At 32.0% G+C, this 13,412-nt stretch overlaps 1 protein-coding gene across 2 annotated transcripts in view; it reads right to left on the reverse strand.

Moving 5' to 3' along the window:
• Window positions 1-13,412, reverse strand: part of LOC108976021 (heat shock protein beta-6) — a 29,631-nt gene that overhangs the window by 9,313 nt on the left and 6,906 nt on the right. The window contains exon 2 of one of the 2 annotated variants that reach the window (XM_018944912.1): window positions 1,223-1,261. The exons of the other annotated variant lie outside the window; for it this stretch is intronic. Coding sequence (XP_018800457.1) covers window positions 1,223-1,261 — 39 coding nt within the window. The remainder of the gene's footprint in view (window positions 1-1,222; window positions 1,262-13,412) is intronic. 2 annotated transcript variants of the gene reach the window in all.

Here is a 13,412-nt window from a genome sequence, read left to right on the forward strand (position 1 = left end):
ATCGCTGTTGTCACGGTTAAATCACTTGAAAAGGCCTGTCTCTTATACACATCTTCTTAGTTACTGTCCTTTATAAGTTATTGCAATAACTCAGGGTATAAAATTCGAAAATTTCGGTTTTTTTTATTTGATTAATAAAATTGAATAAGTTTAGTTGTTTTACAAGGTGCGTTCCAAAGTAAACAGAACTTTTTGAATCAATATGTCAACTGATGCGTTAGATCTTTATCGATTATCCAATGAGAATCTCCATTCAAACACTCGTTTGACATGTTTTTGGACCGTGCAAAAAGCTGTATTGAAGCAGAAGGAGACTATTTTGAATAAAATAAATTGATTTTGCAGAAAAAAAACATTTGTTCTGTTTTTAATCCTGTTTGTTTTGGAACGCACCTTTCACCTTTACTAATTTTCTGAATATATTTTTATGTTTTCAAATTTCATTTACATTTTCATCTTCCACCGGTTTCTTATTTTCACTGTGCGAAATATGAACGCTCTTCTAAATATATTTCTTGCCAAAAAGACAATGCATGATTTGCCTCAATGGAATTTGGCAATTGTGCCAAACTTTTGTTAGACATCTTATTAATGCCAAATTTGTATTTTGTTGTTGTGCAAAAGAAATTTCAACACATTGAAGCAAATGGAAGTCTATGAAATTGAAAGCAGAACTTTCTAGATTTTATATCTTATATTTTATGCAAAACAATTGAAAATTAAAGAAATTAAAATATTTTTGCATTAAATACATTTTTTGAGTACTAGAAAAACCGAGTATTGAAAACAAAATATTATTTCTTGTATATTAATGATAACTGTATAATTTTATGATTTGGCGATGTGTGCTAAATACAATAAATAAATTTATAAATGTGTGTGTGTGATAGGTGTATACGCGCTTGCGAAGCATTTGCAAAGCACGAAAGGTGCTTGACATCCATTTCGCATTCGGCATCTAAATGTTCGGATTTGTAAAATACACACACGTCAGCATGCAACTGCTCCCGAGATTCAAATAGAAATATTTGAGTGTCAAAATGAATTATTGAACCATGGCTTCTTTATGTGAATTTTATAACACAAAAAATTACTATGTTTCATGTTGAAAATATTCGCAACTACAACGCTTTGAGTAGAGTGTTCATGCAAATTATAACAAAACCAAAAAACACATATGTATGTTTAGTACGAAAATAGCCAAAATATCGCTGGTATGTACCTGCTGCTGCTGGTTTTTGTTGTTGTCTTTTTAGTAGAACTGTTTTGAAATATTTTGTTTTGGTAAATTTGTATATAAAAAAAGCATTAATAAGCGGCAGTTGATGTAAAATTTTATTTTATTTTTTTCGAATTAAATTTTTTTTTAATTTTTATTTGTATGAAATGTAGCATAGTAAAAATTTTAATGCCAGTTTGTAGTTCCATTTTTTTTTTGTAAGCATGTAAAAGAGCAGAGAGGAAGAGAGAAAGAAGACATGTTATTTGATATTTTTATTATACATATGTATATACAAAATTGTACCTAATGTTTTTTAATAAATAGTTTATATGTATAGTATATGTATGTATATATATATTAAAGATTATAAATATTGATTGTATTATTTTTTGCAGTGATTAACTGTAATAAAATTCAAAATATGTTTAATTTTCCATTTTTCTTTTGCCAAAATATTTTACATTATATCGTATATGTATGTATATATATATTAAAGATTATAAATATTGATTGTATTATTTTTTGCAGTGATTAACTGTAATAAAATTCAAAATATGTTTAATTTTCCATTTTTCTTTTGCCAAAATATTTTACATTATATCGTATATGTATGTATATATATATATATATATATTAGGCTCTTGCATATCGGCTAACTATGATGTCTCACAACGAAACGTAATTACCTACCCACTGGAAAACTACTGAATATACTGAAAAAATCAATATGAATATTATCGTTTTTTTGTCAAAAAAATGTGTTTGCTTATTTCTAAGGAAATCTGTTCGGTTTCAGAGATATAGCGATCACCACAAAACGTCTTTTTTGGGAAGAACTCCCGGACATCAGCTGTTCCTAATAAATATTTTTGCTAATACTAAGTCTTAAAATACAGCTAACAGATATCATAATAGGTGTATAAGTTTTTCAATCAATAAATTAAAAAGTTKTCTCAGAAAAAATTGTGGAAAACTTGCTTTTTTCGGCCTTATAACTGTATATAATCCCTTAAATCTTCATCGTTCGTCCTTAACTATTTCTCAAACATTAGTAAAGCACACATCAATTTACTTCACTTTCTTTAGGTAATACATATATCCTTAAAAACATATTTCTAAGGAAGATAATTTCCAGTTCGAAAACCCTGTTGCAGCTTCTGTTGCTAACGCCTAATTTAGTATTTAAAAATAGTTGATAGAACGAAAATGTTAATATTTCTGAAGAAACGCTACTAATGATGTTTCCTGGTGATTTTAAAATCTTATGCAAATCCTATCCAAAACATAAGTAATAAAAGACAACAAAAAAAAATTAAAAAAGGGGACACTAACTTAGATGAATTAATGTTAACTACTTTAACTCTTTTTTAACTAACGTCTTAAACCAATAAAATTACAATATTACAAGAGAGAAAGTATTTTTTCATTAAAATAAAAAATAAAAAATGCTTTCGAAACTTTGGTTATTACAGCAAGATTGAGCTAGTTGTAAACCTCGGTATATTTCGAAATAGAGTTTCCAATCATCGAAAATTATAAAACGTAGCACAATATTACACAATGAGAATCTCAATAAGTCGTCGAGAAAGTATTTATAGACGCTTTAATACAAATTTATTTAGAGCAGAGTTGCCAACTACCAAATAAGCTAAAAATTCAGGAAATCATAAACTTAAACATTGTTACGAGACCCATAGTAGCCATTTATGACTAATTTTGGGCGCTTTGAATTCTAACATTTTCTAGAACAGAGTTGCCATTATCAAAGATTCAAAGTCAAAAATATTAAAAAATGTGCCAAAATATTGATAGGTTTGGAAAAGAACTTTTCGGAAAGTCTGTAGCTCTTTAATTTATAAAAATTATAAAACAACGAGCTAGTACTATCAACCTATTTTTCTTCAATAGGTTGTCTTCTTCACAATAACTTTTGTAAATTTATTTTCTAAACACCTTTGACTAGAGTGTGCTGAAAATTCTTGTAAATCCACCATCCAAATTTACTTCAGAAAGTGTAAAAAAAAAAATTATAAAATGTATAAAAAAATAAATGCACCACCATCAACACTCCCCCTTAGCTAGTTACCCAAATGGTGCTCATTTATTTTTGGGTGAACTGTAAGAATGATTCCATAAAACAAGTATAATTGCTTAGAAACTTAATAACTTGAGTAATTAAGTCAAAGTTTTTTCTTAATGAATTTGTTAGCAGATAAAAAAAGCTTGGCACCTTTTGTTAAATTTCGTGAGCTTTATGTGTTGTTTTAATTGCAAAACCGCACATTATTATTATTACATAATTAGTTCATATCTTTCATAGAACAAACTTGCCGGTAATGGCAGCAAAGTAAACAGCTCCAGTCATAAAAATTATATGTATAACTAATGTTCAACTGGTTTCCAGTACTTCTACAACAATGATGTAATAAAATATCGCATTATGTTCTTAGTATAATTTACGAAAACTGTAGGTAGTCGCACTACTAATTGCTCACGAAGCACTAGTGAAAAAAAGAACACAAAATACAGGAAGAAAGCTTAAAATAAAGCAAAACAAGTATAGAGTTTTTTTTTTACTTTTTTATTTATGACAGCTCTACTTTGAGCAAAAATATTAGAGTGTAATAAAAAATTTTAACAGACAAATATATTTTTTAAAAATATTAAAAAAAAAATTATAAATATTTCCTGCTCTGCGAAGCTTTCCATGACAGTAGCTTCATCTCTTTTCAACAGAACAGTTTTACTATATAAGCAAAAGTAGAAAAGTCAAACATTTAATTCACTTGCTGTAGACACTTAAGTGACATACTAATTTTGAATTTTTAATACATATTACGGCATAATCGCATACGACACGTTTATGGCATTTTTTTAAACAAATTCATCAGTCATGCTTTGTGAGCGATTGAGTCATAATGGCAGAGTATGAACGGAGAAATGAACACATCTCCGTTTGTAACTGTGTCTACTGACTACTTAAATACAATTGAAATTAGAAATAATTTGCATAACTTTTGTATGTCATCTCATACATACTATAGAAGCATTAAGGAAACGTAAATGGGGCACGAAGCAAAATATTTCTAGCCTCGCAAATGAAAAACAGACCGATTAGACGCATTTTAATACAGCTACATTTGACTTTATGTGAGTACTCAAAAAATAATTTAATTAGAATTTGCGTAAAAGTATTTTAAGCATTTTAGAAATGTCATATTTGAGATGACAGCTGACAGATTTGAGTTAGAGGGGCTGCCTAGCAACCGTCAGCAGTCAGAAAATGGGTCACCTTAATTATACACTTAGATGCTTGCTGCGGTAGAAAGTAGTGTAAGCAAAAAACAAAAAAATACTGAAAAACATAAATCAGTAGTAGTTGTAGTAGTAGTACTACAGACTAACGGTTGTTAATAACTTGCTTCCTCTTCCTCATAGCAGCGCTCTCCACAACCTCTTTGGTGGAAATGTGAAGGAAAGCAATTTGCCATTTGAAATATCATTGCTACACATTTACTACTCTGCTCAGCATTTGAATTACTACAACAAAGCATAAAAGAAATGTAAATTTAATAGAAAGAACGATAAACTAGCCGATAGACGACAGTCTGCCAGCCGGCAGCAAGTCGGCGTGGGAGTAGACAAGCATTCCTTTCTAATCAAAGATGCAACAGTTGTGCAAAATAATAGCAAACGAACAGCAATAACGGTGTATAGTATATCGAATATGGTTTGGTCTATGTGAAAGAAGCGAGTAACGGTACTGACATACTTTCATGCTTTGCATTTTTTCCGGAATTTTTTGTTCGAATTGCTCGCGCAGTTTATTTGTTATTTCCCTGATGATTATCGAATCCAGTCGTTGGGTAGACATTTTTTGTGACTTTGTCTGTAGTGTGCGGCACGGTGAGACATTAACTTCCGCCGCAAATAATTAAGATAGAGAAAAAGAACTAGAGAATTCAGAATAACGAATGAAAGGACGACTGCAGAAATTTATTGGATAAAAAAAATTTTGGGAAAGGATCATATAATTTCTTTATGAGGAGGCTTGAGTAATTTTTTTCAGTCCGGGTCAAATTTGATCGGATGGTATAAGCCAGTCATTTGACTAATTTCGTTTCTAATAGAAATTGGCAATAACAAATTTAATTTTTGTCAGTCCATGTACAATTTGATCGGGTGGTATAACGCAGTCATTTGGCTAATTTCGTACTTATAATAGAAATCGGTAATAATTTGAGGCTTAGTTCGAAGTATTTTTTTTCTAAATTTATATATAACTTATAATTACTAGTTAAGCTTATTTCCATATGCTTACATACATATTTATGTGAATATATCCTCCATACATAAAAATTGCTGTAATTTGAATTTAATCGGAATTCCTAAGTACCCTTAAATATGTGTAAAATAAACAAACAAATGCTACACGTAACGCCTTTTATACCAAAATTGCCACATTTCACTTATAAGACAACTCAGGTCCACATAAACTAGCTTACGTATAAAAATCTAATCACCAGAAACACCTACATACATACATAMATACAAACATATACACATACTTATAATCACTTAAGAATTCGCTGGCCACAACGTGCTAAAAATGCATGTATATAAGTATGTATGCGTGTAAGTTTTAATTGGATATGTGTGGGTGCTCCACAAATTCTTGGTTACCAACTCATTCCGCATGGGCGTCTGCATCTGACGGTACGCGTTGGTGATTCGTAGCAGTCACTGCGGTGTCGTCATGTTTCCTAAAACTCGTCAGTGAACACAACGAATCATGCGGAACAAAAGTCTAAAGCTAACATTTGCGTGGCCCACCAGCGGCCGAACGCTTACGCTCATTATGTGCGGCGCCAAAAACTCACTCAAACAGCTTTAGAAGAGTACTCAATACTGTCAGCAACGAAGTCGACTATTACTGATAGTCGAGTTCGCGGTCGGTAGCAGTGTTAAGTGCCCCACATGATGTGTTGACTCTACCGACTACTGTACTAATGTACATATGTACATACTTATATACAGACATAACTATTTACCTTTGTGTTTTCATTAAAGTTTATTTAGGTAGCATAGCGGTTGTCTAACTGTTTTTTTTTTTATTCTAAAAATCAACTGTTCATCCGTTTTTTACATTTCATTATTGTACTTTGTTGTATTGGACTTCAAAAGCATTAAAATATTATTGTTGTTTCTGTTCTGCTTTGTGTCATTTTGTATTTTACGTTATTTTTATTTATTTTTCAGTTATTGTGGGTTCTGGCTTTCGACACTTTACGCAATAGCCTGTGGCGTTTTCATCTCTTATCGAATATAAAAATCTAAAGGTAAGTACGAATATACTCATATATGTACATACTTGTAGTCGTATGTAAACGTTCTCAGTTATTTGCGCTCTCTTGTTTTGAAATTCTTTGCTTGCTCTGCTCTTTCGACGATGATGTCATCGCATTTTTAGTTTAAATATAAATTCAAATAATAAACTTTCTTGCCTTGCCGGTCTGTATGTTTAGTTATTACTGTTGTTATTGTCGCAGCGAGAACGGCCGCTTTTGTGACATGCAAAGGCAATATATTCGAATATTACTCGAATACATATACAAATATTAATGTGGCTTGTACCATATAAGCTCTCCCGACTATACTTCATACCTGAGTTAGTTCCCAGTAGAGTAATGTATTAGTTTTTTAACTTCTTGGTTCTAGTCAATATGGTTGTTTATTTTAGTTCCAGAAATGTTTGTGGAGATCTCAGTGCGACCAAAGCACTTGGAATATCTTCGAAGCAGTTCATACATCGCAAGCTCATCGACTAGTCTGGGGATTTGAGCTTCTAGTTAGCTCTAAGAGAATTTTTGTAATCGGTCCTACATTCTAAATCACTTTTTTGGGATTATTTTTTCCTTTCCATAAATTTAGTGTTCAAAACTGTCTTCTCATATAACTAGCAAGTGTTCATTTTTACGAAAAAATTTTTAAAAATTGCAAAATTCTTTACCATACATCTGATGATGACATAACTTCGAATTTTTCTTAGCAGCATTATTAGCATCTGCTCTTTACGTAAAAGTTCTACAGTGACAGTAACGTTTCTTAGGGTACTTCTCTAAGAAGCTCTAACAGCTGTTAAATCTCGGTAGGATACATACCTTTTTGAGCTTTTTTTAAAAGTTAATCAGGTTTTCACGTCGGTTTCAAGCATGTTTACCCAGAATATTTTAGCGGTTCAAAAATTGTGACTTAACTGTCAGTCTTTTGACACTCGTTGGCATATTTTACGGGTTAAGTCATGTTGCCACTTTTATTAACCACATTCTTCTTTAAGCGAACAGCAAGCGAGTGTTCTGCTAAGTTAACAAAAAACATGAAAATAATCCAAAGTCTGCTATCTTTTGGATTTCAATGAAGCTTCAGAAAAAATAAAAGTTTTCAATTATATCCAAAATCTCGCTAAATACTAACAATAAACCAAATTGAGTTTATATTATACAGCTGAGAGTTACTCTTTACTCTCATTACCGCCAGGAATATTTATTCTGAGTCGAGCATTCACTTGCCACATGCTAACAACAAGCAGATCTATAATTGTATTACTTAATGTAAGAATGTATGTATGTATGTATGTATGTGTGCTCACATATATATCTGCATATGTTTTTTTGCCAATAATCACTTTCGAATAGTGCGAAAATACTGTTATTAATTTAATTGGAAACTGCCATTAGCGTGTCAAGTGAAAGATTTATGGCAATACTAGAAGAAAATATTCCAGAAAGCATGAAAAGTTGTTTTTGTGTCGGAATATTTTTGGTTTTTTCTACATTTTCTATAACAAATATACATACATAGATATGTATTATTCGTTTAAAAACCGATTTCTCCTACCCTTCATACCACTCCAAGCAATACGGAAGTATTTAAATGCCGAACTCGCGCCTCCGTTCGATTTTATCGCCGCTAATATTTGGGTTCGACCCTGCGCTCAACTATTAATCAATTAATGAACTTTTCATTGACACACACCTATACACACAAACCGACATACATGCGGTATATTCAGATCTGCAAGCTCATGTTGACTTTGTTCTTTCGAAATTGTTTGCAGGCATATGGCTACGTATGTATGCAGTAATGAACATTTGCGTTGTGTTCGATTGTTTTTTGAATGAAACTTGTTTTTCTACTCCCTTTTATCATCTATTTATTTACATTTTCGTACAGTGGATCATAAAGTGTTTATCAGTATGATCTCATCACTGACGTGTAAATATTAAGTTTTGCAAATATTTATAAATTTATAAGTGCCTTAAAGATAACTACGAAATCGGTTTTATTGTTATTATTATTAATATTATTATTATTAATAAATTAATCTTACGATAGTTGGTTCGTTGTGGTAGTGGAGAAGTGATTTCTCGTCACTATTTTAAATTTTTTAYTGCATYGAAGCAAAATCAGAGAAAACCTTTTATRGAAATTTAAGCGATTAAATTCTTGCTTGGAACAGCATAATTAGTAAAGATAACAGTATTGTGAAATATCATCGCTGTTGTCACGGTTAAATCACTTGAAAAGGCTGAGGTTCTCAACTCAGCGGCCAGTAATTACCGATAACAAATTGATTGGCTAGAGAATAGTTCGAAGTTTTCGTTGAAAAAGCTGCTATTTACATATTATTATAATGCCTTATTTTGTCGTTTCTGTCGTGCCCTCGAAACTGTTAAGAGATCACTTTCATATGCATTAAGCTATTTCAAACCAAAGCTATTTCAAGTCAAGGAGAGTTCATATACTAGTAGAAACAACATCTTTCTATTATATTATCTATATATCTAACCAAGTTGAGAGTAGATGAGAGTTCGTCACTTTGAGGCTTACAGCTGGATGGCTGGATTTACCGTAAGTTCTTTTGAATCGAAGATACACTATATGATTTGTATGAAACACTTGCATTCAGAAAATCACATTTTTCGTTAGTAATAAGGGTTCTAACTAGAATAAGGCTATTTTGCCTGATACTTCCGAATTTTTCTCTTGATTCTCTTCTCACGTCATTTCAGCTATCCAAGTAAGTTTTGTAGAAGTAATATAAGGCGTTTACGGAGATAGGAACGTTTGGTCTATATACTGTTCCATTTTAACTCCGGCCGCGAAGCGAATAAATAATTTTTTGCAAGAATGGTACGAACTTTTTTAGATCTCAGCATCTCTTATGGATCGACTCAACACATTTTGGTTAATGTTTTGGATATGAAATATGTCAATGCTAGATTCGTACTGAAATCTTTCGCAAACCTCGTTGAGTAGAGGTCACAAAAGAGATGCTAGCTGAAAACTCTAAATTCATCCAAAACATTATTAGTGGTGACGAGGCTTGGGCTTATGAATATGACGTAGGTGTACGAGTATGAACTGTCCAACAATCTAGCGAATGAAGTTATAATGGAGTCTGAATACACCGCAGGTCATACCAGCAAAGGTTTACTACAAGTGTATAAACCATTGGATTACACGTGGTTCTATTGGCTCAGAAGCCTATTTTGATGGCGATAAAGAAGATTTTTATTAAAATATATGGAAATCTGGTCCGGGTCAAATTTTATCAGATGGTATATTTTTTTCTTTCTTTATGAAAAATTGCATAACGTGTGGCATGGTTCTACTGACTCAGAAGCCAGTTTCAATGACGTTAATGAATATGTATCAAATTACTTATATGGAAATCTAGTCCGGGTCAAATTTGATCAGACGGTAATTTTTTTTCTTTCACTTCAGAATTTATTTTACTCAAATGCTAATCAAATCGCAATCGAGAGCACTTTCAGCACTATTCGCTCATTATGACTTCATTCAAAGTATTTCCATAGGCACACATGTACTTCTGTATATTTAAATCCATGTAAATAAGTAACTTCAGACAGACAAGTGTTTATGTATGCAAGCACGTTTTGCTCATAATGTGACCAAATTGCACATGCATATATTCACACATACAAACAATTATATATTCGTACGAGCATTTAACACTGAATTAGGCAATGCCTGCATGAATGAGCAAGTAAATGAATGAGCAAAGCACACGCTTGGAAGTACAAAGGCATAACGCTATTTATGGTGTTTAAGCGTTTAAACGTTTGGAAGCAATACCTGCTATATTCAAACATATGTATATAGATATGTATGGAAATATGTTTTCAATTATGGATATGGAATACGTTTTGCATGATTTCAGTTAATAAATGCGAAATTAACATGTTGTTGCACACATACGCATTTATTCAAATCCTATACAAGTAAATACATTAAATTGTAAATAAATTGCATTTGTTGTTGCTTGTTGTTGGGACTCATTGTCGACACTTTAATTTTGAACAAAACTTGAACTGAATTGGCTGCTCATACAGTTAATGGAGACTACTTTTCAATTAGTTGTTGTCATTGTCGCTGTTTTTGTTGTTGTTGCTGACGCACTTCAATTCAATTCAATTTGCGACGGCAGAAACAACAAAAGCAGAAAACTTAAATACGCAAGTTTACCAGCAGCTGATCAAAGTTGACCCGGACTGGACTTTTTGTAAAAAAAAAAATGAAAAGTGAGTTTGCTAGAAATTTTGCATCGGTGCTGCGGAATCGTTGAAAATGTGATCTGATCAAATTTGACTAGGACTGGATTGGAAAAACAAATTTGTTTGAAATTTTGTGTTTGCATCACGGTATCGTTGAAAATGTTGCAGAAAAGTTTCGGAAAATCCATCCCTAACACAAGTATTTTCAATTGGTCGACGCTTATACTATGTATGAACTCAGGAGTCTATTTTTAAGGCAACAATAAATTTGTATTAAAATATATGAACAAATGTTTGTCAGTCCGGGTCAAATTTGATCATATGCCATTTTGAAATATATACAGATGTCTGTATGTATGCGTGTACGTATGTACGTACATGTGTATAATTCTGCATTCCGTATTAGCTACAATTCGATTTGAATAAATGCGAACTTTACAATGATGACAACGCCTGCTATTTTTAGCCACTGGCTGATCTATGAGTTAATGCGTTTTGCTCAATTTCTCTTCATCTAATTCGCCACTGCGATCACAGCATGCAAATACGTATGTATACGTATGTATATGTATGTATGTATATGTATATACATATGTATGCGTTTATTTATACATATATGCAAATATCATTGAATTTTCGGGCTCGTAAATCAAATGGGTACGCGCGGGCGTATGAGTATTGTGTGCAAATTGCATTACGGCAAATATTACTAGCGGTTTTCGCAATAGTTTCACCCACACACGCACATGTGTTCGTGTGTGTGCGCATGCAAGCACAGATTCCATTAGCGATGGTTGCACGCCAAAGTGATTAACGTCGATACGCTAGCTTGTCATTGACTTTTTATTAGCTGTGACGAATGTGAAAATTTTTTATTTGAAATGAAAGTGCACATATGAGGGTTTTCTATTGGATTTGTGGTTTCTAAGAAAATATTGAAATTCAATTTTTTGTATCGATTCCACTTTGAATACTACTTTTCAAAGCGAGGTGGGAAAAAAATTTCTTTAAACAATATTTGGTGTTTTTGCATTTGAAATCAACATTACTTTTACACTTTTTACTATTTTTATTTAGTGTCAATAATAATAAAATCTTCATTTTTTCGTTAAAAAAAATAATTTATGGTTTCGGTTCTACATTTTTGGTATGCTTTTAAACGAAATTATGGAAAAAAAACTGTCCAAAGAATTCTAGTTTGGTTGTCACCAAATATTTCAATTTAAAGACCAATTATTTTATTTTTATGACCGCATAGTGTTGACAGCGTAAAGACATAAAAATGGCGAAAATGTCAACCACACATATGTATGTACATACATATATAAATATCACTTGCCCATATGCATTTTATTTCCACAAACTAAAAATATTTTGCTAAAAACAAGATCGCTTTCGTCAAAAAATTTAAGAAAGTCAAAAAACCATTAATTTCGACTACATCGATGCTAAAAAAGAACCTTAAAATAAAGCTGAAAAAGTACATTATTATGTCCAAAGAACTTCGAAACATACAATGGTGTACTTTCTTTTAAAAAAATTATTATAAATATAAAAACTAATATTTCATGGGTTACACTGGTACAGCCCTTTAACACATGAATTTTGTGACTTTACAGAGCCTAAATACGTTTCAACCATTAAATTGATTTTTTGGCAATTTTTTTCTTTTGGAAGTTGGCATCTCACTTAAAAAGTAATTTTTAATGCATTGCGTATATAAAAGAGATTTGCCTTTATAAAATTTCTAATAAAATAGGTAATAATATTTTCAAATCATCTTAAACCACCAGCTAGTTGGCGACCCTGACAATATGTTTGGCCATCTTATCTTAGTTCTAATAGAAATTTGCGTTTCTTAAAGACTTCAGCTCACCCCACGTGTTCACCTCACTTACAATATACATATATGTATATATATGTATGTTTGTATGTTTGTATGTCCATGTCTGTCTATGCATATTTAAAGCGTGTCATGATTTAAAAAAAAAAATAAATAAATAAAATAGAACACCTTCAGCAAATCACAAATGACAAGTGACATATCGGAACGAGTCAACTACATAGTTCATAAACAAACTACAATCACATACATATGTACATACATACATACATAAGTAATTTGTTGTAGAGTAGCGCCGCAATATAACCTTGACATATATACCCACATAATGGACACGCACAGGCACACAGCCAGTTATTATTCATTCACTGGACATGCTTCCCCTTCTACGTGGTCACAACAGAGAGCGCTGCAAGTCGAGCAAAGTTTCAAATGAGTCATCAGCAAAGCTCCTGTTGTGCCTGAAATATGGTATACTGTTGGGCATGATGGAAAGCGGGTTGGCTTTTTTTGTAAGGATAATAGTAATAATATTTGTAAGAACAACGTGCCATGTCTTGATGACCTGTGACCCATTGTGCTGTCCACGCGGTGCTACGATGCGTCATGGGTGATTCAGTGGTAGACGGACAAAAATTTGTTAGCGTAATATGAGGGAAGTTACTATAGATTGGATGACGGTAAATTAATTAACGCATTCGCTTGTTATTAATTGAGTCTACAGAAATGCATATCAAATGCGAATAAAAATATTAATTATGTGAATTCC

The sequence above is a fragment of the Bactrocera latifrons genome, unplaced genomic scaffold (assembly GCF_001853355.1).
Source record: "Bactrocera latifrons isolate USDA-ARS-PBARC rearing strain unplaced genomic scaffold, ASM185335v1 scaffold_71, whole genome shotgun sequence".
Classification (NCBI taxonomy): domain Eukaryota; kingdom Metazoa; phylum Arthropoda; class Insecta; order Diptera; family Tephritidae; genus Bactrocera; species Bactrocera latifrons.